The 27,457-nt window shown below is 56.9% G+C and overlaps 4 protein-coding genes across 5 annotated transcripts in view; 3 read left to right on the plus strand and 1 right to left on the minus strand.

Annotated features, from left to right (window-relative positions):
• The first annotated feature begins 5 nt into the window (after nt 1-5).
• On the plus strand, nt 6-12,524 carry LOC128814923 (histidine--tRNA ligase, cytoplasmic). The gene is made up of 13 exons (XM_053991242.1): nt 6-338; nt 1,051-1,140; nt 2,758-2,877; nt 3,052-3,147; nt 3,884-4,009; nt 5,984-6,091; nt 7,791-7,889; nt 8,934-9,027; nt 9,166-9,293; nt 9,377-9,619; nt 10,750-10,866; nt 11,227-11,373; nt 12,022-12,524. Exons 1-13 carry the CDS (start codon nt 261-263, stop codon nt 12,079-12,081), a joined length of 1,506 nt encoding a protein of 501 aa, XP_053847217.1. The 5' UTR covers nt 6-260; the 3' UTR covers nt 12,082-12,524.
• A 6,712-nt stretch (nt 12,525-19,236) lies between these two features.
• On the plus strand, nt 19,237-23,614 carry APBB3 (amyloid beta precursor protein binding family B member 3). The gene is made up of 12 exons (XM_053991249.1): nt 19,237-19,350; nt 20,265-20,455; nt 20,753-20,829; nt 21,088-21,145; nt 21,314-21,454; nt 21,815-21,942; nt 22,060-22,065; nt 22,149-22,263; nt 22,349-22,436; nt 22,586-22,669; nt 22,822-23,246; nt 23,348-23,614. Exons 1-12 carry the CDS (start codon nt 19,302-19,304, stop codon nt 23,567-23,569), a joined length of 1,584 nt encoding a protein of 527 aa, XP_053847224.1. The 5' UTR covers nt 19,237-19,301; the 3' UTR covers nt 23,570-23,614.
• A 68-nt stretch (nt 23,615-23,682) lies between these two features.
• Nucleotides 23,683-25,364, plus strand: SRA1 (steroid receptor RNA activator 1). The gene is made up of 5 exons (XM_053991244.1): nt 23,683-23,789; nt 24,029-24,154; nt 24,345-24,559; nt 24,745-24,853; nt 24,960-25,364. The coding sequence occupies exons 1-5, from the start codon at nt 23,765-23,767 to the stop codon at nt 25,163-25,165; spliced, it is 681 nt and encodes a 226-aa protein (XP_053847219.1). The 5' UTR covers nt 23,683-23,764; the 3' UTR covers nt 25,166-25,364.
• A 612-nt stretch (nt 25,365-25,976) lies between these two features.
• ANKHD1 (ankyrin repeat and KH domain containing 1) overlaps nt 25,977-27,457 on the minus strand; it is a 103,113-nt gene continuing 101,632 nt past the window's right edge. Inside the window, exons 36-37 of one of the 2 annotated variants that reach the window (XM_053991218.1) lie at nt 26,368-26,541; nt 25,977-26,197 (exon numbers count right to left, since the gene is read on the minus strand). In XM_053991218.1, coding sequence (XP_053847193.1) covers nt 26,054-26,197; nt 26,368-26,541 — 318 coding nt within the window. In that variant the 3' untranslated portion in view covers nt 25,977-26,053. The remainder of the gene's footprint in view (nt 26,198-26,367; nt 26,542-27,457) is intronic. The other variant, XM_053991217.1, reaches the window with a different exon arrangement.

Genomic DNA, 27,457 nt, shown 5'->3' on the forward strand with positions numbered 1-27,457 from the left:
GCAGCCGGGCGCTGCCGGCGGGCGCGGAGCTGCGGGAGCGGCCTGGAGCAAGCACGTGTCCCCTCACCGAGGGACACAAGAGCGGCTGGAGCAGCTGCGCAGGCCGGGGCGCGCGTGGAAGCTCTGTATTTTTATATATTAAACACAAACCCAGCCATAAACCCAGACCGCGCCCTCCGGCTTTTGCTTCCCCGCGGTGGCGGCGCTGCGCGTGCGCGGCGGCGGCGCGGGAGTTGCGCAAGCGCGGGCGCAGCCTCGCCATGGCGGAGGAGGCGGCGGTGCGGGCCCAGGCGGAGACCGTGCGGAGGCTCAAACAGGACAAGGCCGATGCTGACGAGGTGCGGGGGCTCCGGTGTTCCCGGGAATGGGTGCGGGGGCTCCGGTGTTCCCGGGAATGGGTGCTGGGGGAGCAGCAGTACGGCTGGGAGCGGCGGGGAATGAGAACTGGGGCGCCGGCGGCGTTGGGATGGGCAAGAGGGGCTTGGGGGAGCTGGGGGCTCGGCTGGGCTGGGCTGGGCTGGGCGGTGGGTGGAGAACCGGGAGTACTGGTGCGGAGGTTACTGGGCTGGGGCTGGCGGCTGGAAGGCTGGTCTGGAAGGGTGGGAGTGCAGGGCTGGGAGGTGGAAGGGTTAAGGGTGCAGGGGAGACTCCTGGTGGGAGCCGGTGATAGCGGTGTTACATTGAAGGGAAGGATGTTTGGGAGAGTTAGGATTGGGAAAAACTGCTGGAAACCGCTGGTGCGTGTCACAGCTGCTGGTGGTGGGGATAGGAGTGGGGAGATAGCTGTGGATGGTAATGGAGGTCGTGGGAGTCAGGGAATGGTGGGGGTGTTTGCCTTGCTGAGATAGGGGTGCTTGTATGAAAAGTGGGAAGTGCTGGAGAGGAGCAGGGAGCGTCCCTCTGGTTGCTGAGAAACTGGGAATAGTGGGTGTATTGAGGTTGTGGAGTCCAGGTGCGCTGGGAATGCTGAGGTTGAAGGTACTGGGGAAGGCAGTGGGCTGGGTCTGGTGGGTGGTCTTGTCCCCAGCTCCCTCCTTGCTCCATCCCCAGATTGCAAAGGAAGTGGCAAAGCTGCTCGAGATGAAGGCACAGCTGGGGACAGATGAGGGGAAACAAAAGTTTGTGCTGAAGACCCCGAAGGTAACTCCCCTCTCCTGTGCCCTGTGCATGCATGTCCTCCCCCAGACACACAGCCAGCAGCCCCCACACATCGGTGAGCCAAAGTCCAGCGCGGCCACACCTCTTTGTTTAAATTTCTGGTTCCACTTTCACTTTTAGCAGCAAGGGGGGGAGGGATGAGAACATTTCCTGACAGCATTCAACTCAGATACTCACCACCTTAGAGACTTCTGGGTGCTTCTGTGGCATTCCAACCACTGCTGGTGTGGTCAGGAAATTCCCTTCTAAACAAGCTTTATTGTAGCTGCCCAGTGTGAGAGGGCTCATTTCTGCCCTTAGTCTGAGGGGCTCATTTACTGAACAGGTCTGGCCAGCTGCTGGAATTTCTGTGTCCTCTTGTGGAAGGACCCTTTCTTTACAAGTAGTTTTTCAGCCTCCAGGTCCCTAAGAATGGTGTCCATAATGCAATTTCTGCTGAAATACTTTGTAACCTGAATATTTCATCACTGGCAGTTGATTGGAGACCACCTGCTTCCATGCTGTGGTGTGGAGACAGTTATCAATCTGTTCACAAACAAAGCAGGCTCTGGTGATGCCACTGACATAGGAAATCATAGACACATGGAGTGGATTGGGTTGGAAAGACCTTAAAGCTCATCTTGTTCCACCCCTGCCATGGGCAGGGACAACTTCCACTATCCCAGGTTGCTCCATGCCCTATCCTGCCTGGCCTGGGACACTGCCAGGGATGGGGCTTCCCAGCTTCTCTGGGCAACCTCACGGGGAAGAATTTATTCCCAATGTTTAAAAGTCTCAAAACTTGTCCATTTCCTTTATGATATGTTTTGTTGAATGTAATTGTGGTGTGCTGCCTGGAAAGTGGAAGGGTATTTCACTGTTTAAAAGTGTGGAGAAGGGGATTTTGCAGCCCTGTTGAGTGCCAGAGAAACTCAGTTGGGTTTCCAGCCCATCTCAGGCTTGTCAATGGCAGCTGAAGGCCGTCTGAGTGATCTGTGGGTGGGAGCGCTTCCTCCTGCCTAACTGGTTTTATAAAGTGGATTTTTATGTTGCTGGGAGCATAAAGGTGGTCATTGAAATAATTCAGTGGTCCTTGACACCAAAGAAATGGAAAGGGTACGTGGCCCTGTGAATTGTAGACAGACATTTCACAAGCGTTGCATTTTGAATGATGATTTTTCTCTGTGTTTGGGAATTGCAGAGCTGATGGTTGTTGCACAGTTTCAGAGCATGTCTGTCCTCTGTTTCCACCTTTGGGGTGCCTCACTGGGCAGGGATCTGGCTAATAGTTCTGAATCAGAGCTGAGGACAGGTCCTGGTTGCACTGTCAGGCTCGAAAGCACTGAACTCTGACTGCTGGATCTGTTTTATCTCCTTTGTTTCCTGTACTGTGAAACTCCTGGCTTAGGTTCTGCTCTGCAGACCATGGCAGACTCTGTCTGAGCTGTGTCCTGATGTTTTCCAATGTTTTTAGTGCTGTTTACCAATACCTGGTGTCTGGATCTGGTCTCTCTGGCTTTGTTAGCAATATGGCAGCTTCTTCATACTGCCTCTGGCATCTTTCTCATGTCATGCCTCTAACCCAAAGTATCCTTTGCTCCTTTTCTTCCCTCATCCCAGGGCACGCGGGATTTCGGCCCCAAGGAAATGGCCATCCGTGAGAGGGCCTTCAAAGCCATCATCTCGTGCTTCAAGCGCCACGGGGCCGAAGTCATCGACACACCGGTGTTCGAGCTCAAGGTGGGCGAGGACACAGCAGGCTGGCTGAGCTGCTGAGGATCCTGCAGCTCAGAGTGTTGAGTTTCCTTCTTCCCTTCCTAGGCATTCTCCCTTTCTCTCCTTGTTTTCTGTGTGCTTTAGGGCTGATCCCCTGTCACTGAAGATGCTTTTTGTTTGTGTGTTGTTTTGTTGTAGGAGATACTGACAGGGAAATACGGTGAAGACTCGAAGCTCATCTATGATCTAAAGGATCAGGGAGGAGAGCTGCTGTCCCTACGCTATGACCTGACAGTATCCTGCCACAGCTGGTGCCGAGGGGCCTTTGCAGTCCTCCTTTTGGGAGGACTTACTGTCCTGAGGGGGAGGAGGGACCCCAAACTGACAGGGAGAGCACGAGCAGGCAGTGTGGTTCAGTGGGTTGCAGAACCCTTGCTCAGTTATTTACTGTGCATTGCTTCTGTTTGGTGAAGGAATGCTTAGAATCGTGGAATATCCTGGGTTGGAAGTGACCCCAAGGATCATTAAGTCCAGCTCCTGACCCTGCACAGAACACTCCAGCCAAGTCCCTGAGAGCATTTTCCAAATGCTCCTTTAGCTCTCTCAGGTCTGGTGCCATGACCATGTCTTTGGGGAGCCTGTGGCCGTGCCCAACGACCCTCTGGGGGAAGAACCTTTCCCTGACATCCAGCCTGACCCTCCCCTGACACAGCTTCATTCTTCATGTGTGTGGAAGTACAGAAGATCTGTCCTGAGTGTGGTTTCTCCCAAGCAGGGTTCCCAGAGCAGACTGCTGCAGTGCACAGCCCACATGACACTGAGATCCAGCCTAAGGTGCTGCTGGAAGAAGCCTGAAGGGACACTTGGAGGCAGCGTGTGGGGACCTTGGGGAGCTGTGATAAGTCCAGCTGTCTCTTAGCAGTCCTTTGCCCCCAGGGTGCTGGTGGGAGACAGTGAGGACCCAGTGCTGCCTGTGACTGATATCTGGGGGGATGATCCCTTCTTGTTGCCATCCTTAACTCTGTCTCAGGTGCCCTTTGCTCGCTATCTGGCCATGAACAAGATCACCAACATCAAGCGCTACCACATTGCCAAGGTGTACAGGAGGGACAACCCGGCCATGACCAGGGGCCGCTACCGCGAGTTCTACCAGTGTGTGAGTTTGGCTGTGGGCAGGGACCCTGCTGGGACAGGCTCTGGGCTGGGCAGCGCCTGTGGACACGTAGCACTGTCAAAGTAACACCTGTGTTACCCTTCCCTGTGTCTGTGGAAAGCTCTGAAGGATCCACTAATCTTCTCCTTAGTGTGTCCTTATGAGTGTGAAAAACAACTGGAGAGGGGGAGAGTGGGTGTGTGACAGCTGTGACACGGTGCTGGTGTGGTGTGGAACTTTGTCATAGAGCCCCCAGGTGGTATCACCTCCTTTGCACTGTATGGGAGGGCAGCTCCTTGCTCCATCCTACAGTGCTTGCTGGATGGGAGGTGGGGAAGAATTTCCTTCTGATCCCAAATCTGGCAACAGTTGAGCTCTGGGTGTGTTAGCAGGACATACCAACCAGGCCAATCAGTAGCACACGGTACTTCCCTTCCATGTTTAGTCAATTTTCATTTCAAAAGGAAAGGAAAACCCAGAGGCCAAATTACAGAACAAGTAACAAAGCAATTTCCTTCGTGGCTCTCTCGTGGTAGCCCTAAGGAGCAGCTTTGCTCTGCTCTACTGACGCAGTCCCTAGGGACTCATATTGCAAACAATTCCTTTTGTTTGAGAATATTCCTACTTCATTATACAACCCCTGGGAATACCTTCCAGCTTTGGCTTGGTGATTCCTGTTTCCGGATGACTTGGGGTCTCATCTACCTGTCTCATCTACTCCAAGAACTCACTCCTAGGATAGCTAGAAATGGTCTTCTAATATCCAGGCTAAATTTATTTGTACCTGCTTCTTTCCTTCCTCTCGTTTGAAGAGTTCAGCTCTCAAAATAGTAGTTATCATCCCTTGATATGTATTCTTCCCCTTTCCCAGGTAAACATTTGGGAAATGTTTAGAGAAATCTTCCCCTCCTTAGACCATATAAATCAAGTTCTGTTACCTTTGTTACCTTCTCTTCTTGGATATATTTTCATTCTTTTCTCAGCCTAGGACCCTTTCCTACAGCTTTTCTTCAAAATAATTCACCAGCCCCTGGTTTTTTTTTTTTTCAGTGACATTTCATCTGTGCCATTTGCAGTAATATCGGCACTCTCCTGACTTCCTGTACACTTCCTGTACTTCCTCACCCAACTTTCCCAGGGATTGCATCAGCCCTTTTTGCATTCAGCTGATGAGGAATTAACTATGTGATCCCATCTCTTCCTCCAATGCCCCAGTTTATTTTGAGACCTTGGTGAAGCCCTGTTGAAATATATCCACATAATGAAAATTATTCTTGAACCCAAAATCTCACTGAAGACTTTGCATTTGGGGATTCCTAAACAGGAGCTGAAGAAGGGCTCTCTTGTTGCTTCTGTGTTTTATTTCTCTCTGAACACTGAAGTTATTTCCAGTCATGGGATACCAGCCTATTAAAGCATCTTGATTTTGGGCTTTGGTTCTTCTAAGTGCTAGTTCATCTAGTGATCTCTGGTGGGGACCATTCAAGGTTCCTGATTGCTTTTTCTGTCTTAGGAGTTGAAACTCTGGGTTTACTTTTCTTGCCTTCCCTAATCATTAACTTGATTGGCATGTGTATTAAAAATGCATCCTAAGAATCAAGGTGAAACATTTGGCATTTAAGTAATAGCAAATGAGAAGTAATTTTCCTCCTCTTTCTGGTTCCTTTGTTCTATTTGTTTACTGCTGCTCCTTCTTTTTGTTGTTTTTTGAGGATCTGTGTATCAGAGTGTCACACAGCAACTGCAGTGTACAAACTCTTTGAAATGCAGTGGACATGAGAGCACTGCTGCCTTCCATGGCAGAGGTCCTAACCCACATCCTGTCCCTTCTGGGTTGAATCTGTAAGGGATAGTGGTGCCTCACATCCCAGTTCTGTTGGGTTGTGTATACAAACTACTCTTTCCAGCAGTTGAAGCTGTTTTTCTGCAGCCATACTGTGGTGCTGAATTGCTCACTGCCTTTTCCTCTGCCCCCAGGACTTTGACATCGCCGGGCAGTTTGACCCGATGATTCCCGATGCCGAGTGCCTGAAGATCGTGCACGAGATCCTGAGTGACCTGCAGCTCGGGGACTTTGTCATCAAGGTGAGATTGGGTGGGTTCTCTGTGCCACTGTGCAGTGGTCATTGTTCTGTGGTTTTACACAGTAGCACCTGCTCCCACTCTAAGGCCTGGCCCAGAGTTTGTCCCTCCTCTCTGCCTGGAAGCAAACATGCTTCCCCTTTGTTAAAGATTGGACCTCCACTTGGATTTGCTTTGAGCTGGGAATGACAGGAGTTTTTCTGAGGCTGCAACTGACAGTGTTCTCTCCAGAACTAACCACGGTCCTGTGCAAAATTCCAGCAGCCAGCTAGAATGATAGAATGGTCTGGGCTGGAAGGGACCTTAAATATAATCTAGTTCCATTACCCTGCTGTGGGCAGGGTCACTTTCCACTATCCCAGGTTGCTCCAAGCGCTGTCCAGCCTGGTTCTGAACACTTGCAGGAGTGGGGCAGTCATAGCTTCTCTGGACAACCTGTGCCAGGGCCTCACCACTTCTATAATAAAAAATTTCTTCCCAATATCTGTCTAGGCGGGTGATTGTCATATTCACTGCCTGCAGTAAAACAGGCTCTGGTCCAGGATTCCTGCCCTTATCCCAGCAGGGGCATCTGCTCTGTGTGTGGTGTTGTCTGCAGACTCCTGCCTTTCCACCAAGTCCTTTTTGGAGCTGAAGCATTTTCTAGACCAAGAGTTGTGCCCTACTGTAGGCTGAGCTTGCTATTTGCTTCTAGACACCTCTGCTCCCTTGGGATGGCAGCAAATGGTGCTTGATGTGTAGGTGAGGCAGGATGGGAAGGGTGCACAGGTGAAGTAGAGCAATGGGTAGGAGTGCTGGATGCACAGGAGGGCAGTGGGATCTATGAGGGACCTGGAGTTGGGCCATTCCTGGGCACTGCAGGCTGGATGTTGTGTTCCTGTTGCAGCCCCATGGAGCAGGGGCCAGGTACTTCCTCCTGAACCAGTCTGGGGTGAGATGAAGGAACTGGGTGTTTGGGCAGTGGTGAAAGTGGTGCCTTTGAGGGTGAAGATGCTCCTGCAGTGGGGAGCAACAGAATAACCTGCCTGTGGTTATTCTTGTCTCCCACAAGGAACTTTTTGGTTCGTGTTGATGCTGGAGGATTCCAAATTCCTGTGAAGTTTCTTTGTTCCTAACTAATTGTAGACATTCTCACTACCCATGGAAATGTTGAATCCAGCTGAGCCTTTGACCTTAACTGTGTACTTATAGAGCATAATTAAGCTATAGAATTCATGATACTATCATTAAAAAAATAAATCCTCATTGAGGATTAAACATAACGAGATGTCCCTTTTCTCTTCTGCTGGTAGTGTAGGGTAATACTCTGAATTCATCTCCTTGGCTCTGTTTTTACATGTCCACATGAGGGGACTCATAGGCCCTGATTTTTTTTTTTTTTTTTTTTTTTTTTTTTTTTTTTTTTTTTTTTTTTTCTCTCTCTCTGTTGAGTGGAGGTGTCTGTGGCTCTAGAAGGAAATGTGATGGCTCTGCCCAGGCTTGGTAGATGTCAGTTGTGCTGTTTGGTCTGCTCTAGGAAGCTCAGCTCCCCAGGAATGGGAAATAGAAATTTAAAATAGCGCAAAAAAAAAAAAAAAAACAACCCTTGACAGATGTCTCCTGTATTCTCTTCCATGTTTAAAACTACAGGGGAATGAAGCAGGACGTGGCTGAAGCATCTGCTTGAGTTTGTAATTCCTGATGTGCTGCTCCCTTTCTCCAGGTCAACGACCGGCGCATCCTTGATGGGATGTTTGCAGTTTGTGGGGTCCCGGACAGCAAATTCCGAACCATCTGCTCCAGCGTTGACAAACTGGATAAGGTATGGGCTGGGGCCCCAGGCTGTATCTGCTACTGCTGGAGTCTCAGTGAATGAACCATGGTCCATGAGAATTGGCCAGAAAATGCTGATAAGCATCCAGTTGTTCCCACCTTTCCCTGGAGGGGATACATGCAGGGCACAGCATTCACATAGGAAGAGTGGATCCTCTGTTTTGTTATCCCCTATCCCATGAGGGGCTGATAAAAGGAAAGGTGGGAGGGGAAAAAGGTTCTTCACATAGGAAGTTCAATATCCCAAATCTTCAGCTGCTCAAGGTGTTGCTGCTTATGAACCAGGCTCATGAAAACCTGCACCAAATTAGGCTAGGGCATGTTAGAAACAGCAGCTTGTGTCTCATCCCATGTGGTCATGGTTCTTTGTTGAAGAGTGAACTGCCTTTTCCTGTGAGGGACTCATCAGATAGTCAAATGAAGGCAACTGCAGGAGGTCTCACTCACAGTCCTGTTAGCAGAGATCCATTGCAGAGCCATGACCAGAGTTTGGGGTTTGGGGCTGTGTATGTGTGGAAGAGCAATGGGAAGGGAGCATTGGGCTTCTTTCTGATGGGATCATTTCCTTGTGATTTATCTCAGTGCAGCTGAATGTGATCAAGACTCTGGTTCTCTGACTCATGGTCAGTGGGAAAATGGCAGCGTATTATGCTTACATTGGGTTTTTTCCATTACCCAACCAATAGCTCACACCTTTCCAGGTGATTCCATGACCAGCAACACTTTCCTGAGTGGTATTTATGACTAAGTACCTAGCCAGGGAAACCACAGCAGCAAGATGGGTCTCAGAATTGGTTGTTATACAGTGCTGATACTTGATTCTGGCTAGAAATCAAACTAAAGGTATTTTTATAGGGTTGAGGTACAAACAGGCTGTGCAGAGGTACAAGAAATGGAGTTATGCATACATGACTGTGCTCTGAGAGCTGCTACTTCTCTCATGCACCTTCTAACCATGATGATGGGATTCTGCCATGCAGAGGAGAGCCCGTGTCCCTGGTCCAGTGGCAGATGCTCTTCTCTCCCCTCACAGGTGCCATGGGAAGAAGTGAGGAGTGAGATGGTGGGAGAGAAGGGGCTCTCTCCCGAGGCTGCGGATCGCATCGGGGAGTATGTGCAGCTCCACGGTGAGCACCAGGGGGTCGTGCCCTTGGCCTTTGTTGTGGGCTGGGGATGGAAGGTGCAGGGCACACACCCGGCTGGCCGGGGCCACCGTGCCGGGTGCTGCTGCCCTGGCACACCTGAGGCACGGCTGGTCCCCGCAGGTGGGCTGGACCTGATCGAGCAGCTTCTCCAGGACCCAAAGCTATCCCAGAACAAGGTGGCCAAGGAAGGGCTGGGGGACATGAAGCTGCTGTTTGAGTACCTGACCCTGTTTGGCATCACAGGGAAGGTGAGGAGGTGTGGGGGCAGGAGGGGGTGCTGCCCTGGTGGGCCCCGAGCAGGCGGTGACGGGGCCGCCCTTGTGCCCTGCAGATCTCCTTCGACCTGAGCCTGGCGCGGGGCCTGGACTATTACACGGGGGTGATCTTTGAGGCTGTGCTGCTGCAGCAGGAGAACGAGCGCGGGGAGGAGCCGGTCAGCGTCGGGAGCGTGGCTGGAGGCGGCCGCTATGACGGGCTGGTGGGGATGTTTGATCCCAAGGGCCGGAAGGTGCCCTGTGTGGGGGTCAGCATTGGCATCGAGCGCATCTTCTCCATCCTGGAACAGAGACTGGAGGTAGGTGCCTTTGGTGCTCAGCTCAGCATGGTTCATCCCCCACTCCAGCAGATGCTGAAGTGAGTGTTCCTTGCCCCAGCCTTTGGGGAAGCCAGCCAGGCTTCTGCTGTGCTCTGCACCACGAGTCAGAACCAGGAAATAACCTCCAATTCTCTCTGGCCTGGTGGATGCTGTATGAGGCTCCCACTGAAGACAAGACCCTTCTTCCCACAGCCCTCAGACATGGCTTCTCCAGCTGCAGCTGGTGGGGGCACTTTAATCCTCAGCACAGGCAGGTACCTTAGTGTTCCCCACTGCATTAGGCATCCACATGAGCCCACATCCTCCTTGCTGAGGCAGCATTGTTCTGCAAGGGAGGCAGCAGCCTCACACATCTATTTGTCCTGCCTGTGGCACTACAGAGACCAGACAGGTATCACATGTTCCAGGGCAGGAACTGCAGTGCCTCTAGGGGTTTCCCAGATAGCTTTTTCCTCTTCCCTCTCCTCAAAGTTGTTCTGTTCTTCATCCCAATCAATGTGTGTTAAATAGATCTTTGTAAACTCCTAAAATGGACTACATGTTCCCCTCCCCCAGAAGTCTGATGTTAGTTCTCTCTTGGCAGCCAGACACAACTGGAATTTCTAAATAGAAACTGAATTCCTCCCCCACCTCCAGTGCTGGCCAGGTTTGTTCCTTTGCAGGTGACCTTTTAAAGGCTTCTCCCTTCAGCAAGGCAGCAGGGAAATGCCACATGGAGTATCCAACATCTGCCACAGGGGCTGGTGGAGCATTCCGCTTGCTGCTGTTTAACCCATAGTTAGAACCTCGGCTGTAGAGCAGGCAGCTGCCTGTGTCCACTTTCTCCTGGGTGTGTTGCTTCTGAGCTGCTTGGAGCAGATATTTAGGAGGCCCTTGGGCATGGAGAAACTGGAGGGAGGTTGTGTTAAGCACGTATCATGGACAATTGATTCTGCTCTAGGATGGGATCTGTGGGATCTCTCTGACTCTGAGTTAAGGCTGTTGATCCATCTGAGCCCAGTCCTCTTCAGTGCTAGACTGATGGAGCCGAGTGCTGACCCATCCTGCTCACAGAATCTCAGGCATCTTGGTATGTCTGTGGCATCTTCTGGGTCCTGTCCCCTCTCTAGGCCTCTGAGGAAAAGATCAGGACAACGGAGACACAGGTGCTGGTGGCCTCTGCCCAAAAGAAGCTCCTCGAAGAGCGACTGAAGCTCATCTCCGAACTGTGGGATGCTGGAATCAAGGTATGACTGGGTGATGGCAAAGTCAAGAGCTGCCTGGTTCACTGTCTGGGAATGGACCAGATCTGGCTTTGCTTTGGGAAGGAGTTACAGGGAGCAGGTGAGGAACAGACTGCCTTCCTGAACGGAGCCTTCCTCTTCTCAGTGTCCCAAATCATGGGCTCTCCAGGAAGGGCTGGGCAGCAGGATTGCTTAGCCCTATAACTGCAAGGCCTTGTTGAACCCGGTGCCCAGCCCTCTCCAGGAGTCCATCCTGTCCCCACCACACAACCTCACGCTCACCAGACTGGCCCAGCAGTGCCTGGTTGAAGGGGTCTAGTGAAACATGCCAGTTTGATGATTTGTGCTCTGGCTTTCTCCCAGGCAGAGATGCTGTACAAGAAGAACCCCAAGCTGCTGAATCAGCTGCAGTACTGTGAGGAGACAGGCATCCCTCTTGTTGCCATTGTGGGTGAGCAGGAGCTCAAAGATGGAGTTGTCAAGCTGCGGATCGTGGCGACCCGGGAGGAGGTATGGCCTGTGGCATGGTGGGTTGGCTGTGTGACCCTTCAGCCCAGCTCAAACCAGCCCTCCAGACCCAGTGCTGTTTCCAGCAAGTTTGTAACACCCCATATTCCTGTTCCTCGCCCTGTGCAGCTTCCTGGAGTCATGAAGTGCTGTTGTGTGCAGCTCTGGGGAGTTTCCTACCACGTGGCCTCCCTGAATTCCTCAGTTCAGGAGCCTGGAGTGCCTGGCACTCAGGCACCTCCTGAGTGCCTTCTCAGTGGCACTCTTGGAATGAGTGAGACTGAACAGAACTTGGTTAACCCTGAACTGCAGAGCTGCTCTGTGCCTGTTACCTCAGGACAGATTCCCAAAACAGGCAGCACTGGAATCAGTGCACAGGACACTGGCTAAGATCACTGCATAGATCAGTAACTTAGGAACTTACACGAAGGTGTGGGAAGAGCATCTTTCTCACAACCATTATGCAGGAGAGGGTTTATTGGAGTTGCTGGCATGTGCCTGCTCTTACAGGTTCAGCTCTGTGGCTGCTGCATCCCTGTAGAGAGACTGGTGACAAATTGGTGTGACCTCCTGAGACACAGGGCCACGACTGTGGTGACGTGTCAAGCTGCTGGAGTTGTATTGAAGCAACTTTTTGCTCCCCCTGTGTAGGTGAATGTTCGCAGGGAGAGCCTGGTGGAGGAGATCAGGATACGAACGAGTCAGTGTTAACTCCTTTGGACGCATACACTCCTTTGCTGGATTCCAGCTGACAGATCTCCTTCCGTAAATGCCTTCAGCAGGCTGTGCAGCAGTGGGTGGGTGTCGGGGTGACTTGGAAAGCTGTATTTATTCTTGTCTTAAGCCCTTCCTTCCCCGGTGGGAGCCAAGAGGCTGCGCTGACTCCTGCAGTGCCCTGGCTCTTGAGAATGTTGCTAGAAAGATGTTGTGGAAGTGGCTCTGGCAGATGCTGGCCACACGTCTGCCGCAGCGACCCATGGAGCCCCATGTTGGCAGCAGATCCCGGGGGTTTGGCTGCAGCTTCTTGTTCCCGTCGCTTTGAATAACCATCCCGGCCCATCTCTGCCCTGGCTGCAGGGGCTGACCTTATCCCCAGCAAAATGTAATGGCGCTGCTCCCAGAAACATAATAAATCTGTCTGTCCCCTGCTGTGACTCCTGTCTCTGCTTGCTGCCCGGGGCAGGGATTTGCTCACCTGCCTCATCAAGCCGAAGCTGTTCTTTAAAGGTCACTGTGGATGTTTCTGCAGCCATAATGCTTCCCCCTCCCTCTGGATGCCCCTGGTGCTGCCAACCGCTGTGACAGGTGCAGAGCCAAGCCCACGCAGCCACGAGGGGCTCCGGGAGCGACCTCCCCGTCAGGGTGTGACAGAACCCCCACTCTGCTGTGGGTGGCTCAGGGTCCCCCCCAGACCCCTTCGCTGCTGCGCCACACATTTTGCCTGATGTCCCCAAAACAGGTCAGTTTTTAAACCTGTGGCTCCTTAAACAAGGGTTAGACATGAATAAAGAAACAATACATCTTTTCTGTGCATAAAAGGATGAGACATGGGAGTGGCAGGGAAAGCACGGTAAGAAAGGGCTAGGAAAAGGTAGAACAAGGAGGCAGAACAAGGCAAGGGAAGGAAAATTAAGGCAAGGAAGGGATATGCAAGGCCTGTCTTGCCCCGTGCGCCGATGGGAGCTCCGTGAGGGGCTCTGAGGGCGCCCTGGGCACGGCGCTGTGGCCGCCGCCTCCGCTCGGGTCCGCGCCGCCGCACTGCCACCAGCGCTTACCTGCGCGGCCCGGCGCAGCCAATCACAGCCAATGGGCATGCCGGCCCAGCCAATCCCAGCCAATGGGCATGCCCGGCCCAGCCAATCCCAGCCAAAGGGCATGCCGGCCCAGCCAATCCCAGCCAATGGGCATGTCCGGCCCAGCCAATCACAGCCAATGGGCATGTCCGGCCCAGCCAATCACAGCCAATGGGCATGCCCGGCCCAGCCAATCCCGGCCCGCCTGTTCCCTGAGCTCTCCCCTCAGGCCCTGCCTCCGCCGCTCCGGGAGCCGGTCGCGCCCGCTCCCCGCTATCCCCTCCTTCCCCGGGGAGAACTCTCAGCCGAAGCCCGAACGGGGAGCCCCCGCCGGCCCTTCCCGGGCTCCAGAAGCACCTGCCGCGGGCTGCGGAGCGAGGCCGCGCCTCCGCCATCTCCCGGAGCGGCGCCTCAAGCGAATGGGGGGGCGGGGCCGGGCTGAGGGGCCGGGCCGGGCTGAGCGGGCAGAGCTCGGCGGGACGGAGGCCGGATTGAAAGGGCGGCTGTGATTGGACGAGGCGGAGAAAGGCGGGCCGGGATTGGCGGGGCCGGGCGCTGCCTCCGTCCGGGTGGGCGGGGCTTGGAGTCTGTGGGGAGCGGCCGTGGCGAGCCGGGGGTGCTCGGGCGGAGCGGCGAGGGCCGGAGAGCGAGGCCGGGAGCGCTTCCCGTGGGTCCGGGTAGCTCCAGGCGAGGCCAGGAAGGGTCAGATAAACAAGGCACGGAACAGGCTGGCAAGGGAGGGAAATCCAGGCATGGGATGGGATGGGATGGGATGGGAAGGGAAGGGAAGGGAAGGGAAGGGAAGGGAAGGGAAGGGAAGGGCAGGGCAGGGAAGGGAAGGGAAGGGAAGGGAAGGGAAGGGAAGGGAAGGGAAGGGAAGGGAAGGGAAGGGAAGGGAAGGGAAGGGAAGGGAAGGGAAGGGAAGGGAAGGGAAGGGAAGGGAAGGGAAGGGAAGGGAAGGGAAGGGAAGGGAGAGCTTTGTAAGGCACGGCAGGGGAGGGGCAGGGAGGAGAAGGCAGGTGAGGCATAATCGATGGAGGGACACGGTACATAAGGCAATGCGAGGGAGTGGTTGAAAGGCGAGGCAGTGCACGGAAGCAGCACAGGCTCGGGGCAGCGGGGCTGGAAAGCTGCCCTGTTGGAAAAGTTCCTGGGAGCGCTGGTTCACAGTGGCTGAAGATGAGCCAGAGTGTGCCCCAGAGGGTCAGGAGGCCAAGGGCTTTTGGCCTGTACCTGCTGCAGTGTGACCAGCAGGACCAGGCCAGTGACTTCCTCTCTGTCCTGGGTGAGGCCACAGCTCGAGTGCCGCATCCAGTTCTGAGCCTGTCACGACATGAAAGGCTTTGAGGAGCTGTTGCATGTCCAGGGAAAGGAATGGAACTGGGGAGGGGTCTGCAGAGTCAGTCCCCTGAGGAGCAGCTGAGGGAGCTGGGGGGGCTCAGATTGGAGAAAAGGAGACTTGGGGACCTTCTTGTTATCTTCAATTCCCTGAGAGGAGGCTGGAGATCAGACTCTTCTCCCAGGGATCAAGGGACAGGATAAGAGGAAATGGCCTCAAGCTGCACCAGGGGAGGTTCAGGTTGGACATCAGGAAGAATTTTTTCATGGAAAGGATGGATAAGTGCTGGAACAGGCTGTCCAGGGCAGGGGTGAAATCACCATCTCTGGAATTGTGCACAAAACAACTGGACCCAGCACTCAGTGCTCCAGTCTGGTTGACAAGGTGGTGATTGGTCCACAGGTTGGACTGAATGATTTTGGAGGTATTTTCAACCTTAATGCATGATAAAAAGGGCAAAGAAGAGACATTGAAAACTGCCTTTGCTGATCTTTTTAATTTAGAATGTTTAATTACATTTTTAGACATTCATTTATGTTTGCAGTTACACTTTTCTAAAGGTGGTGCATGTCAGCATTGGGCTGTTGAAATAAAAGCTTCCAGCAGGGTTAAAACTGGGAGCACAGATAGTAAATATGAATTGAACCTTTTTAGTAAATGAAGCTTCTACTTTCATCATTAAAATGAAAAGAAACCCAGATTTTTTTGTTGTTGTTTGATGGCTCTGGTAGTAACCAAAGGAAAAAGAACAAACCTAGTGCAATAGAAAATATGAAACCATACAGTGATTTTAGACATTGCCTCAGTGGGCTGATTAGCTGTTTGCAAATGCTTAAACATGCAGAAATGTAGGTGATAATCTTTGTTTTACCTTAACAATAAGGCCAGTGGAGCTTCCTCTTCATCAACTGCTGAATAGAAGTATATTGCATTCTCTTCAACTTAGAAAATGAAAATTAAATACTGCTCTTATTAAAATGCTAAGTAATAACACCAGGCAGTAATTCTTATCTGGTTTAAATGAAGACAAAAGATATTTCTGAAGTGGAAGTTTGATGCTGAGGCAACATTTCCCCCCATATATTTATACAGCTTAAGGTTTATATGTTTCTTTGTGATGCTTTTTAGCATGTACCTCAAGTCTTTACTCATCATAACTGTTAGGTGGTGGAAGTAATTAATAAGAGAGCACTACTGCTGCAATGGAGGTCATTTAGATTTTAGTTTAAAGCAGTCAAAATATGCCTGGAACCTCTTGATATAATTTCACATCACTCGAAGGAATCCTGTGAATTAGCAAAGGAAAGCAGCCAGTTGGCACTGGTGATCCAGTGGTTAAAGAGCTGCAAAGTTCTGACTAATTTCTCCACTAACCACGTAGCTAAAGGTGTTTGGTGGCCTGAGGTGCTGGTTCTGGGAAGCATCAGAACTGTCTCCAAGAAATTAGATGAAGCCAAGAGCAGCATTGGCTCTTACTAACACTCAGCATTTTAGCTGCTGATTTTAAGTTCCTTTGAGAAGTACTGGTTCCTCGCATTAATTGTTTGTGTTCCAGAGTGTGTGCGCTTCAAACTGGCAGGGAATCGATTTCCTCATCCTCAGTCCCCACCCCCAGGCTTTCTGAGCTGAATTAGGAGTGGGTGACAGCAACATTTAAATGTGTTATATGAGTGTGTGTGAAGCAGCTTGAGAAATCGAAACTATGGATACTTCTGCACTCTGTATTATAAGAGAGGTGTGAAATGATCAGAGGATATTAACAGCATTTCTTAAAAAATCTTACAGAAGAGGCAGTGCTCCAGAGAACTCTCTGGGATATGGGATGGGATGGCATGTACCAATTAAATCCATAGTGCCAATAGCTCAGAGCAGCTCTGCAAATCTGTGCTGTTTACAGGAACCAGGCAGTAAAACAGAAAAAAATTAAAAAGGCTTCTTGGAATTACAATTTCAAATGCGATACCCTGGGATTTTTTTCTGCTTTTCAAAGCCTTGATTCCATAGACTTAGGGGGTTGATTGGACCTGTCTTAGTTCATCTTGTGGCCTCTTCCTTTCATCTCTGCTTGACTTGCACAACTGAGGTGGAAATAAGTGATGGTGGAACACAGAAACAGCTTAAGCTGTGTTTTTTTCTGCCAGGTGGGGTGTTGGGACAGGGATATTTGATAACTACAGATAACTGAACCTGGGCTGCATAGCATGATCTTGGCTTTCCAATAGCTGGGAGGAAGGTAGTGGAAAAGTATAATTGTTACCTAATATTTCACTTGATTTCTTTTATGAAGAGTTTTCATAACCTGAAAAGTATTGATCTGTCACATCAGAAACCTCCTTCTCCAGAGTGAATGGAGACATGCACCAGAAAAATTACCTGATGGAAAGTGGATATTTTCTTTGAAGGGGATTCTGTCTTTTTTCTCAGGAGCAGTACAGAGAGAAACCTTGTATGTTTATCCCCTGGAAATATGGCATCTACAAAAGATCTGGTTGGGAGTCAAGTTATCTATTTTGTTATCTTAGGTAAAACAGAGCTGGACCTGCTGAGATCTGAATCTGATTGCAGCTATGGACTGTTTTCTTGACATGTAATGAGCCTCTTTAGGAGACTTTTGATCTGCAACTGACAGATCTGAGAACCTAGACTGCTCCAAGGAAGCATGTGAGTGGTTTTTTCTCTTTTTGAGGGAAGTGTCAGAGGGGCTGAGAGATCCCCCTTATATTGTGAAGAGATCTAGCTGATGATTGTACTAGGAAGATAAAATTCAGTCTCTGCAAGGAGAAGTCTTATTCCCCTTCTCCAGGATTTCATTATTCAGGCCAGAAGAAGAGAGTTTTGGTTTCTAACCCAGCACCAAAAATGACACTGTACTTCTACTTCAGGCCCAAAGCAAAGCAAACCAAACCCAGATCTCTCACTCTTCAGGGCCAACACCAGAAAATTATGAGTTATAGAATTACAAGATGTCTCATACCTTTTTTCCTGGAAAGCATAATGGGTATAGGCTATCCTTATCCTTACAGTTTCCTTGTCCTTTTCCTCTTGTGAACCGCCAAAATCTCCCCCACAGGCAGCTCTGAACAGGGAGCACCACTGCACAGAAGAAAAAGGATTTCATGAGGGTCTAGGACAGCCTGCAGTGCTGAAACATGCTGCTGAGGCTGGCAAGCATATCTACCACTGCCTACACACCACCAGAACATTTTCTCTCTTTTCTTTCTGCCTTCCTATGCTTTTTCCTCCCCTGGTCCCTCCCTTTCCCCTTCCCATGAAACATCCCATACAATCCGTAGGTTCTGCTCTGCGCCATCCCCAAATTCTCCTCCCTTGCTCGAAGTCTGATATCACCAGGGCCATCATCACCCTTAAGCTTCATGACTTTGCCAGGAGAGAGTTGCCTTCACCTTGGTGGGCTTGGATGAGCCAGAAGAGGAGTGGGGACAGTTTGTGTTGGGGTTGTCGCCTCCCATCTGATGAGCTGAGTGTGGTTTTTGAAAGTGAAATATGTGTTGAGATAAGGACAAGGAGAGATGTGCAGCAGAGGATACCAGAGCACTACCAGTCACCATAATAAATTTGTTGCTGGTAGGGGGGAGTTCACTCCTGGAAACTGGAAAAGGTGGAAGTCTGGGGAAAGCAGAAGTCAAAGGTGAGACCTGTGACCCCTCAGACACATCTGAACACAGGGAGCCACGAGCCTGCCCTGCTCTGCTGTGTGGGGTTGGGTTGGGTTAGGCAAATAATGTCCCAAGGACACAGTGCTTGAATCAAGTATTAGAAATCTGATAGCTCTGGACAGATGCAGAAGAAAAAGGCTGTATCCAAAAAAGCAGCCACCACCAGGAGACAGAAATTATTGTGGACAACTGCAAAACTGGATTATGGAGCTAGTGCTGTTCTCAGGCCAGGTGAGCAGGATCAAAATGCATAAAGGAGAGGAAGGTGTCTCACAAAATCAGGGGCATGTTATCCCATGGAATGCATGAATGAGGCCAAGCAAAGAAAGAGAGGGACCAAGCATGGAAAATTAATTCTGCACGTCCAAAAACTGCTCTGAAGAAGAAAAGGTGGAGAGGTCATGAGGGACTGCCTGGACAAGCCACCTATAGCAACCCATTTTGGACTATTTTATCAGGCACCTCTAGCTCGGAAGGACTTTTTCCTGAGCTGTACTCAAGGAGCTCCGTGGGGAATTCAGGTGTACAACAAATGTCTCCAGAGCTTCTGTCCATGTGTCCTGACCATTAGCCAAGATAGAATGGAAAGAAGTCTCAAACTGGAGATGCAGATCTCTTGGCCCCTGGTGAGAAGGGGAAGGTGACCAGCACGGACATTTGGGTGCCTTCAGCACTGGCTGAAGGAGGCTGGACACAAGCGGAGGGGAGTGGGCAGACCTGGCCATGAATGGAGAATGAACATGGGATAAGGGCAATGATCGTGATCTGTGGGGACAGGGAAGGGAATGGAAGAACCCTAAGAGCGGATGGAGGGAAAGGGAACGAACCTGAGGGCACAAGGGGCTGACCTGGCTCTGCTGTCTACCGCACTCAGAAACCTTTCCAGCCCCAAAAGCCGCTTCCCTCCTCAGGATCCCACCTTCTGCCCCGAGACACACCCTAAGGGCCCCAGACATCCCCGCCCCTTCCCCAGCTCCGTCCGGGCGATCCCCCGCGCCCCCCCGGCTCTCTCCAGCCCCCGCCCCCGGCCCGCCCCGGTCCCGCCCCTCCCGCCGCAGCCGCCGCGGGTCCGGGCCTGGGCAGGCGGCGGCGGGGGCGCCGCGCCGGGCGGGCGGCGGGGCCATGCTGGGCAAGGACTACATGCTGGCCATCGTCCTGGTCAACTGCGACGGTCAGCGCGGCGGGCAGGGCGGGCACGGGCACAGCCTGCGGGGTCAGGGGCGGGTTGCGGGACCGGGGATGAGTTGCGGGGCCGGTGCCGGTTTGTGGGGCCGGGGTCGGCTTGCGGGGCCGGGGTCGGCCTGCGGGGCCGATGCCGAGTTGCGGAGCCGAGCCCGAGGGTGGGAGCGGCGGCCGCGCCCGGCGCTGTCCGCGGTGCTGATCGGGGCCCGCGGCGTCCGGCCCGACCCGGCCCCGCCGCTCCCGGCCCCGCCAAGGTCGCCGGGAGCCCACCCGCTTCAGGGGCACCTCCATATCCAGGTCTCCCCACCCCCGGAGCACCCCCACCCACCCAGCCCCGGGAACCCCGCCCGGCCCCACAGCCCCGGCCGGTCGGAGCGCGCCGCCCCTCGGGCCGGGCTCACTCCGGCCGTGCTGCGCCACGGGCTCGAGTCGGTGCCCGCGCAGGGCTGGGGGCGCGGGGGCCACGGCTGTGGCACCCTCCGGCTGCAGCCCCCGGGGCACAATCCTCTGCCCGGACCCCGGCGTCTGTCCCGGTCCCTTTCCCGGCCGAGGGCAAGGGAACACTGGGCTGGCGGCCACAGGCCAAGCCTGAGCCTGGGTTCCCCGCAGGGTTCCCGGCCTGGCAGGCCCAGGCTGCCCCTGCCCTCTGTGCCCTGCCGGGGTTCCGCTGTCCCCCCGGGAGCCAGCGAGGCAGTTCCCTGCACTGGGGTCTGCCACTGCTGCAGCCTCGCTGGCATCATGCCATGTTCCCTCGCCAGGCTCCTCTCCCAGCCCATGCACCCAGCCACACACCCGGAGGCCACCGCAGGACCCTTCTGCTGCTGGGCAAAGTTGTTGGCTCCTCAGGGCAACTGGGGGATCTTTTTCCCTACCCCGTATCTCACACACTTCCTCTCTGTACAGACAACCTCTGGAGTGACCAGAGCCTGGAGACAGACCCTGACCTCCCCCCAGGCTGGAGGAAAATCTGTGATTCTCTGGGTACCTATTACTGGCATGTGCCAACAGGCACGACACAGTGGCAGCACCCTGCACGCGGCACTGGCCCAGGAGGGCACACGGACGCTGATGGAGAGGAGACACTCCAGGGAAGGGTAGGGAATGTGGGCTGGGGTGTGAGGGCTGGTGCTGGATTCCACCCCAGGCAGAATCCTGCTGAAGGGCCCTCTGGGCATGACTGGTCCAGCCTTCCCTTGGAGCACCCTGTCTGTGTGGGGTTAAGCCCTTTGAAAAGCTCCAGCAGGCCCCATCCTGGCGCTCATCCTAGTTGGACTCATCTTGACTACCCAAGACGCTCACAAGCTTGTTGCAGTCCTGAGAGGGAGGGCTCCTACCTGGTGCCTCCTGACTGCCTCTCTTGCAGCTGTCACCCCTTTCCTCTTCTCTCCCAGGAATGCCAGGGCTCTGCGGCGAAGCACTCGGCAAAGGACCGGCCCATTCCCAGCCCCATGGCTTCGCTGTCCCGGAGGTAGGGCTATCCTTGTGCTTCACTGGCTTGTTTGTGGGGTGCCATTGATCCCTGAGCAGCGCTGGGTGCTGGGCCCTGGTGCTCCCCCTCAGAGCAGCCCCCCATGCTGAAACCAGCAGGACCATGCTGGGCACCCCCATGGGATGCTTCCCAGCTGGTGACATGGGGGTCTGCTGGTTCCAGGGCATCCTGATGCTTCCCTGGGTGCCCCAGGAGCACGCAGAGGGAACTTCCCCTCACTACCCCATCCCTCTGCAGGCACTCACTGTCCTGGCATGGAGACGACTTCCAGCACAGCGCAGAGCCCGGCTCCAAGGTACCGCACCCGCCAGCTTCACTGCCGCATCGTGGGCTGTGCTGGCAGAAGAGGAGGGTGGCAGCTTGCAGGGACGTGGATGGGAGCCAGAGCAGGGGTGACCACTCTGGCACGGTGAGTGGAGGTGGCTGTGCCAGTGGCACTGAAGCCCCTTGTGTCTCTGCTCAGTGCTTTGCTGTGCGCTCTCTGGGCTGGGTGGAGATCCCCGAGGAGGACCTGGCACCTGGCAAGAGCAGCATCGCCGTCAACAACTGCATCCAGCAGCTCTCCAACAGCAAGGGCCAGGGCTCTGCGGAGAACCAGGGGGAGGTAAGAGCCTGGGATGGTGCTGCCAGGCAGGGTCCCACCCCAGGGCCTCTGTTGCTGAGGCTGGACCATGCTGGAGGGGAGCAGTTGGTAGAGTCAACTCTCTACACAGCGCATCCATCCGACGGTCCCAGGTGTAGAGCAGGTGGGTCTGACAGGGCGGGTCCTTGGGAACAGTGCCAGGGTGCCTGGGTGGGTCCCCACACAAGGGAATGGTAGCTGGGAAGGGCAGGGGAGGAACAGAGCAGACCCCACAGCTGGGGCGGAGTAGGCTGGTGGGGAAGGGGTTTGCCTACACGGGGGCTGGGCGCTGGGGATGCCCAGGCTGTCTGCCAGGCTGAGGCAACCACTGCCCCTCTGCAGGGCCAGGACCTAGTGATGATTCTGAAGAAGGACACCATGAGCCTGGTGGACCCCCTTGACCGCAGCCTCATCCACCGCCAGCCCATCCTCAACATCCGTGTCTGGGGTGTCGGCTGCAACAACGGCAGGTGCCAGGGGCGAGGGCAGAGCTAGGGGCCAGGGGGGTGGCTCTGCCCACCCGTGGGGAGGCACCCCAGCAGTGACCTGTCCCCTCTCCTCCCTCCCGACTGCCGCCACGGCTGCAGGGACAGGTAAGGGGGCACAGGGCTGGGGGGCAGTACAGGCAGGGGGCTGCCTCTGTCGGGGTCTCACTGGCTTGCTCATGGCCTTGCAGAGACTTTGCCTTCGTGGCCAGTGACAAGGACACCTGCGTCCTCAAGTGTCACGTCTTCCACTGCAATGTGCCGGCCAAGGGCATCGCCAAGGCTCTGCATGAGATGTGCTCCAAGGTGGGACGCAGGGGCCCCGGCGGGTGTGAGCATGGCCGGGGATCTCGGGGGTGAGGGGAGGCTCCGGGATCCCCGTCTCTTGCAGATCGTGGCCGAGCGAGCCGTAGCGAGCAGCAGGCTGCCCCGCGCCGCCACGCTGGAGCCGATCTCCGCCGAGGACCTGCCACTGCAAGGTACCGTCCCCAAGCACTGCCGGCTGCTCCCCCTGCCCGCCTTTGAGCCAGAGCCCTCTGGCTTGCCCGGCTGTTTCTCCGGGGTCCTTGGGGATGGGGGGGACACCGCGGGGGACACAGGGGTAGCCGCACCTCTCCCGTCCTGGCAGTGGATATCCTAGAAGCGGTGAGGCAGTCGATGCAGACCTACGAGGCGCTGTACATCGGCAGCCTGCCCGTGCCCAGGGCCATGGGTAAGCGCCGCTGCCCCTCCGCAGCTGGGGGACGCCCAGGAATTCCCCCCCGTGCCGCGGGGCGGCCGGGCCGCCTGTCCTGGCACCGGGCGGCTCCTGCCCGCACCACGCCCGCAGCCGGGGCCGATGGGATGGGGTGTCCCTCTCCGCAGGGATGGATGTGTTGAACGACGCCATCGAGAAGCTGACGAGGCGCCCCGGGCGGGAGAACTGGACGCCCTCCCTCATCTACGTGTCCGACACGGCCATGAGGGTGCACCCGGCGCAGGTGGGGAGGGAACAGGGGGCTGTGGCCGGAGCGGGCACGGCGCTGCCCCGGGCAGAGCGGTCCTGGGGGGCGGCAGGGCTGCCCGGGCGGCGGCCGGGGCTGGATGGGCCCGCGGGGTCCCCGCAGGAGCCCGAGGAGGCGGCGCACATCTGGGAGTGCCAGGTGCGGTACGTGACCTTCCTGGGGGTGGGCCGGGACGCGCACACCTTCGCGCTCATCGTGGACACGGGGCGACGCTTCCAGTGCGCGGCCTTCTGGTGCGAGCCCGACGCCGGCACCATCTCGGAGGCAGTGCAGGCCGCCTGCATGGTGAGCACCGGCGGCACCGCGGCGCGGCACGCCCGGCCCTGGCGAGGCCGGGGCTGAGCCGGTGCCGAGCGTCCCCCGCGCTGCCTCTCGTGTCCCCGCAGGTGCAGTACCAGAAGTGCCTGGTGGCCGCCGCACCGGGGGCGAAGGCGAAGAGCGCGGCTGGCCGGGGCCGGGCCGGGCCGGCGGCCGCGGGGGACGCTGCCCGCGGGGCGGCCAAGGCGGGGGGGGGCGGCGGCGGGGCGGGGGCCGGGGCCCGCAAGCGGGGACTCTTCTCCTTCCTGGAGGTGTTCCGCCTCCGGCGGGCCCTCCTGCACAGCCCGTAGCGGGCGGGGCCGGGCCGGGGCCGGGGCCGGAGCCGCCGGGAAGGAGCCCCCGGCCCCAACCCCGGCCCCGGCCCCGGCCCCGGCCCCGGCCCCGAGCGCGGCCCCCGGCGGGGCGGGGACAGGCCCGGCCCCGCCCCTCGCGTCCCTCCCCGCCTCACGGGCCGGAAGGGGCGGGGCCGGGCGTGACGTGGCGGGATGGCGGAGTCCTACGTGAAGCCGGGTGAGGGGGCGCGGGGCGCGCGCGCGGCACTTCCGGTGCGGGGGGGGGTCCCGGTGCCGGTGCCGGGACACCGCGGGTCCGCCCGGGCGGGGATCGGCTCCGCCGGGGGTCCGTGTGCGGGGGGACGCCGGGGCCGTACCGGGTGCGGGGAGCGCCGGGAGGGACGTGCCGGGGGGGTCCCGCCCGGCGCGGGGGCTCCTCGGTTTCCTCCGGTCTCACGGCGCCCTTCGCTGCTGCAGGGAACCAGGAGCGCGGCTGGAACGACCCCCCCCAGTTCTCGTACGGGCTGCAGGCGCAAGCCGGGGGCTCCCGCCGGACCCCGCTCACCCGCCGGGCCGCCCCTCCGCCCGCGGGAGCACCCCCAGGTCAGCACCGCGGAGCCCGCACCGCCCCTCACCCTGCCCGGCCAGGCCCGGCGGAGCCCCGGGGGCCGCTCCCCGCCGGGATCCGCGGGAACTGCGGCCCGGCTCCCGCAGCCGCGGTGCTGGGGGCGGCGGAGCCGGGGCTCGGTGCCAGCCGGTCCGAGCTGACGGGCTCGGCGCCTGTGCCCTGCAGGTGCCCCCCCGGGCCCGCCCGGTGCTCCCGCCGACCCCGCAGCGCCGCCCCCCCGGGCGCTGGGGCCGCCCCCGCAGGGTTCTGCCGGCGCTGCCCCGCGGGCCGAGGGCCGGCCGAGCGCGGCGTGCCCGGAGCAGGAGGAGTGCAGCGTGTCCGCCGACACCGTCCTTGCCCCGCTGCGGGCAGCCCTGGACGCCTGCCGGGCCGCGGTGCAGGTGAGGCCGCGGCCCCTCCCGCCGCCTCTGAGCCGCGGTGCCGGAGGGACGGCAGCCGGGGCAGCCAGGCAGGGGCTGCCGGTGTACAGGGGACCTGAGGCGGGGAGAGAGCCGCCCCTGCCCCGGGGCTCCCCAGAGCTGGCGGGGGCGCATCGCCCTCACTCCCAGCTCACCTCTGCTTCCAGAAACAAGTGTGCAATGACATCGGGCGGCGGCTGACAGTGCTGGAGGATGCATGGGCTCAGGGGAAGCTGTCGGCACCAGTGAGGAAGAGGATGAGCCTCCTGGTGCAAGGTATGGGGTGAAGGGGGCTGCAGTCGCGCCAGCAGCAGGCCCTGGGGCAGAGGCACCCGCGGGAAGGTGGATCCTGCGCCCCTGATGGGGCCCCCTGTCCTGGCAGAGCTTCAGCAGCAGCACTGGGATGCAGCTGATGAGATCCACCGCTCGCTTATGGTGGACCACGTGAACGAGGTGAGCCAGTGGATGGTGGGCGTCAAGCGCCTCATCGCTGAGACGCGGGACCTGCCCACCGGAGAGACGGACGGCAGCGCTGCCGCCGAGCCCGCGACTGAGCCCGCGACAGAGCCGGAGCAGGAGGAGCCCTGACACCAGGGACGGGGCTGTGGACTGTGAGCGGGGCAGCCCCTACCCAGGGCCGCCGGCAGGAACAGGGCCCCTGCTGCTGCAGGGAGTCTGGGCACCCCCTCTGCCTCCCAATCCTCGTCCAGGAAAAGGGGATTTTAATCATTGCGACATTTTAGTGGCGATTCATTATGTTTAATAAACAGCACCAACTTGCCCCCTCCCACGGTCTCCCTGAGGGTTCTGGGACTAACAAGGTGACAGGGTCAGCAGGAGATGGGATTGCTGGCTGAGGCCGTGGCTGCTTCATCGGGCTTGGCCATGTCAAAGGAAGAATTCAGCAGCTGGCTGGAGCAGGCAGTACTGTGTGTCCCTGCTGCACTGGCTGGCAAAGCTCGGCCCCTTCCGCAGTGGGGGCCTGCAGCAGCCCCAGAGCCCAGCCCTGCTGCAGGAGGGGTCTAGGCTGGCTGCAGAGGCCGACGTGCCAACAGCCCCTGGCATGACCAGGGTTTGTGCTGCAGCCACAGCCCTGGCTCCCATCTGGGCTCCTGCCTGTCCTGGCACAGCTCAGAGCTGAGTCTGGAACCCAAGAGACCTGGGGGACCTCAGGGAGGTCCAGGACAGACACATGCCCAGTCAGATGTTAACTGTGCTGTTCCCATATTCACGGGATGGCCTCGCCAGCTGCCTCCACCACAGCTGAGAACAGAGCCCCAGGCCCTCACCACCCCCCCTGCAGGGTCACCCTCTGCACCCTCCTGGTGCTGCTCACCTCCCCTCCCTGGGGGTGAGGACCCCACTGAGCCCTGACAAAGACACACACCATGTTAGCACAGGGGTTTCACGGTGTTTATTGATCAAGCATGAGCTCCTAGGCAATTGCACCAGCCACTTGTGCTAGAGCCTGAGGTGTCACACGTCCATCCCCAGCATCAGAGAGGGCTGCAGCCAGCTGGTCACGGTGCCAGCACCTCCACGAGGCCCAGGAACAGGCCCAGCCATGGCCTGGAGACGGGGAGATGGAAACTCAGATGTCCATCTCAAACTGGTCTTGATCTGCAAGGGCATGGATGGATACAGGACCAGGGTTAGGATGGGGCTGGCTTGGCAGACATGGGCAGGCAAAGGGAGCAGGAGCTGGAACTGGGGCCAGGTTGGGATCTCGCCGTGTCCCATGGCCCAGGCAGGCGGTCCCTGGGCAGGGGCCGTGGCCCTGGGCTGCTCACCTGGCATGGCCTCTTCGCTCTCATTCCGCTCCTTGAGCTCCTCCAGCTTGACGAGGCTGGACTGGGCCAGGGATGTGACACCGGGGGTCTGGGGCAGGCAGCAGGGAGGGGTCCTGGCCGCGGGTGAATTCTTGCACTCCAGCAGGAACTTGCGGTCGCAGATGATGCGGGTACCTGCCAAAAGCGGGGGGGCTGTCAGGCACTGCTGGCCCTGGGCACCCCCGCCCCTGAGCACCTCAGCCCAGAGCAGGGGGTGGGACCCAGTGCTCGGCCATGGCTCATGGACACATCTGGCTCTGGAGCCATCATGTCTGGCTTCCCACAAGGCAGCCTGTGACACCTATCCTGCTCAGCAACTACTCCCCACATTATTCCTCCCCTTCAGGCTCCTGGTGCTCGGCAGGATGCAGCACAAGGGGGTCCAGCCCAAGGGCTACCCCATGGTGGCCAACACAGGCCACCCCTGTGCTGCCTGGAGGGCAGGGCCAGTCCTAGGGCACACAGCGAGGTCCCAGCCTGCTGGCCAGGCAGCAACAGCTTCGTGTGGCACCCTGTTCCAGGGTGGAGCAGCAAGGGCTGGATATCCCACGGTGGGCACCCTGGGGACCCGTTCCCATTGTCTCAGCCAGCCACCTGCTGCTCCCTGCAAGAGGACAACGGCTGGGTTCGATGGGACATCTCCTTTGGCCTGCTGGGTGTGCAGTGTCCACCCAGGGCTGCCTCCTCCCCATGCTCCAACCGCCTGCCAGCAAGGCCTGAGGTCACACCAGCCTGTGTGCCAACCAGCCTGTGTGCCACGTCTGCAGCCCTGCTGTCCCCTGCCCATCCCTCCCTGCAGCCCAGCACCAGCTCCCTGCCAGGCTCAGGGGTCCAGGGAGCCCAGAGCTGCTGCCCGAGGTGCCAGTGAGCCTGGAGCTTCTGCTGGGCACTGCAAACATCTTACACAGCCCACACCTGCCACAGCCCCGCAGCACCAGGCTGGGCTCTCTCACCCCAGAGAAGCTTAACTGAAGTCACACAACAGAGCCAGTGCCCACAGGGCGGGCACCTGTGGCTCAACCCAAACATGGCCAGCTCAGGAATGAGGCAC

Source organism: Vidua macroura, chromosome 15 (assembly GCF_024509145.1).
Source record: "Vidua macroura isolate BioBank_ID:100142 chromosome 15, ASM2450914v1, whole genome shotgun sequence".
Classification (NCBI taxonomy): Eukaryota; Metazoa; Chordata; class Aves; order Passeriformes; family Viduidae; genus Vidua; species Vidua macroura.

What these genes read in the sequence shown, in the direction of transcription:
- LOC128814923 (XM_053991242.1), top strand. Translation starts at nt 261, where the DNA reads ATGGCGGAGGAGGCGGCGGTGCGGGCCCAGGCGGAGACCGTGCGGAGG. An exon ending in TCGGGGACTTTGTCATCAAG is followed by an intron (nt 6,092 to 7,790) that starts GTGAGATTGGGT and finishes CCCTTTCTCCAG; the next exon opens with GTCAACGACCGGCGCATCCT. An exon ending in GCGTTGACAAACTGGATAAG is followed by an intron (nt 7,890 to 8,933) that starts GTATGGGCTGGG and finishes CTCCCCTCACAG; the next exon opens with GTGCCATGGGAAGAAGTGAG.
- APBB3 (XM_053991249.1), top strand. Translation starts at nt 19,302, where the DNA reads ATGCTGGGCAAGGACTACATGCTGGCCATCGTCCTGGTCAACTGCGAC. An exon ending in TGCATGAGATGTGCTCCAAG is followed by an intron (nt 22,264 to 22,348) that starts GTGGGACGCAGG and finishes CGTCTCTTGCAG; the next exon opens with ATCGTGGCCGAGCGAGCCGT. An exon ending in CGAGGACCTGCCACTGCAAG is followed by an intron (nt 22,437 to 22,585) that starts GTACCGTCCCCA and finishes CCGTCCTGGCAG; the next exon opens with TGGATATCCTAGAAGCGGTG.
- SRA1 (XM_053991244.1), top strand. Translation starts at nt 23,765, where the DNA reads ATGGCGGAGTCCTACGTGAAGCCGG. An exon ending in GCCCGCGGGAGCACCCCCAG is followed by an intron (nt 24,155 to 24,344) that starts GTCAGCACCGCG and finishes TGTGCCCTGCAG; the next exon opens with GTGCCCCCCCGGGCCCGCCC. An exon ending in CCTGCCGGGCCGCGGTGCAG is followed by an intron (nt 24,560 to 24,744) that starts GTGAGGCCGCGG and finishes CTCTGCTTCCAG; the next exon opens with AAACAAGTGTGCAATGACAT.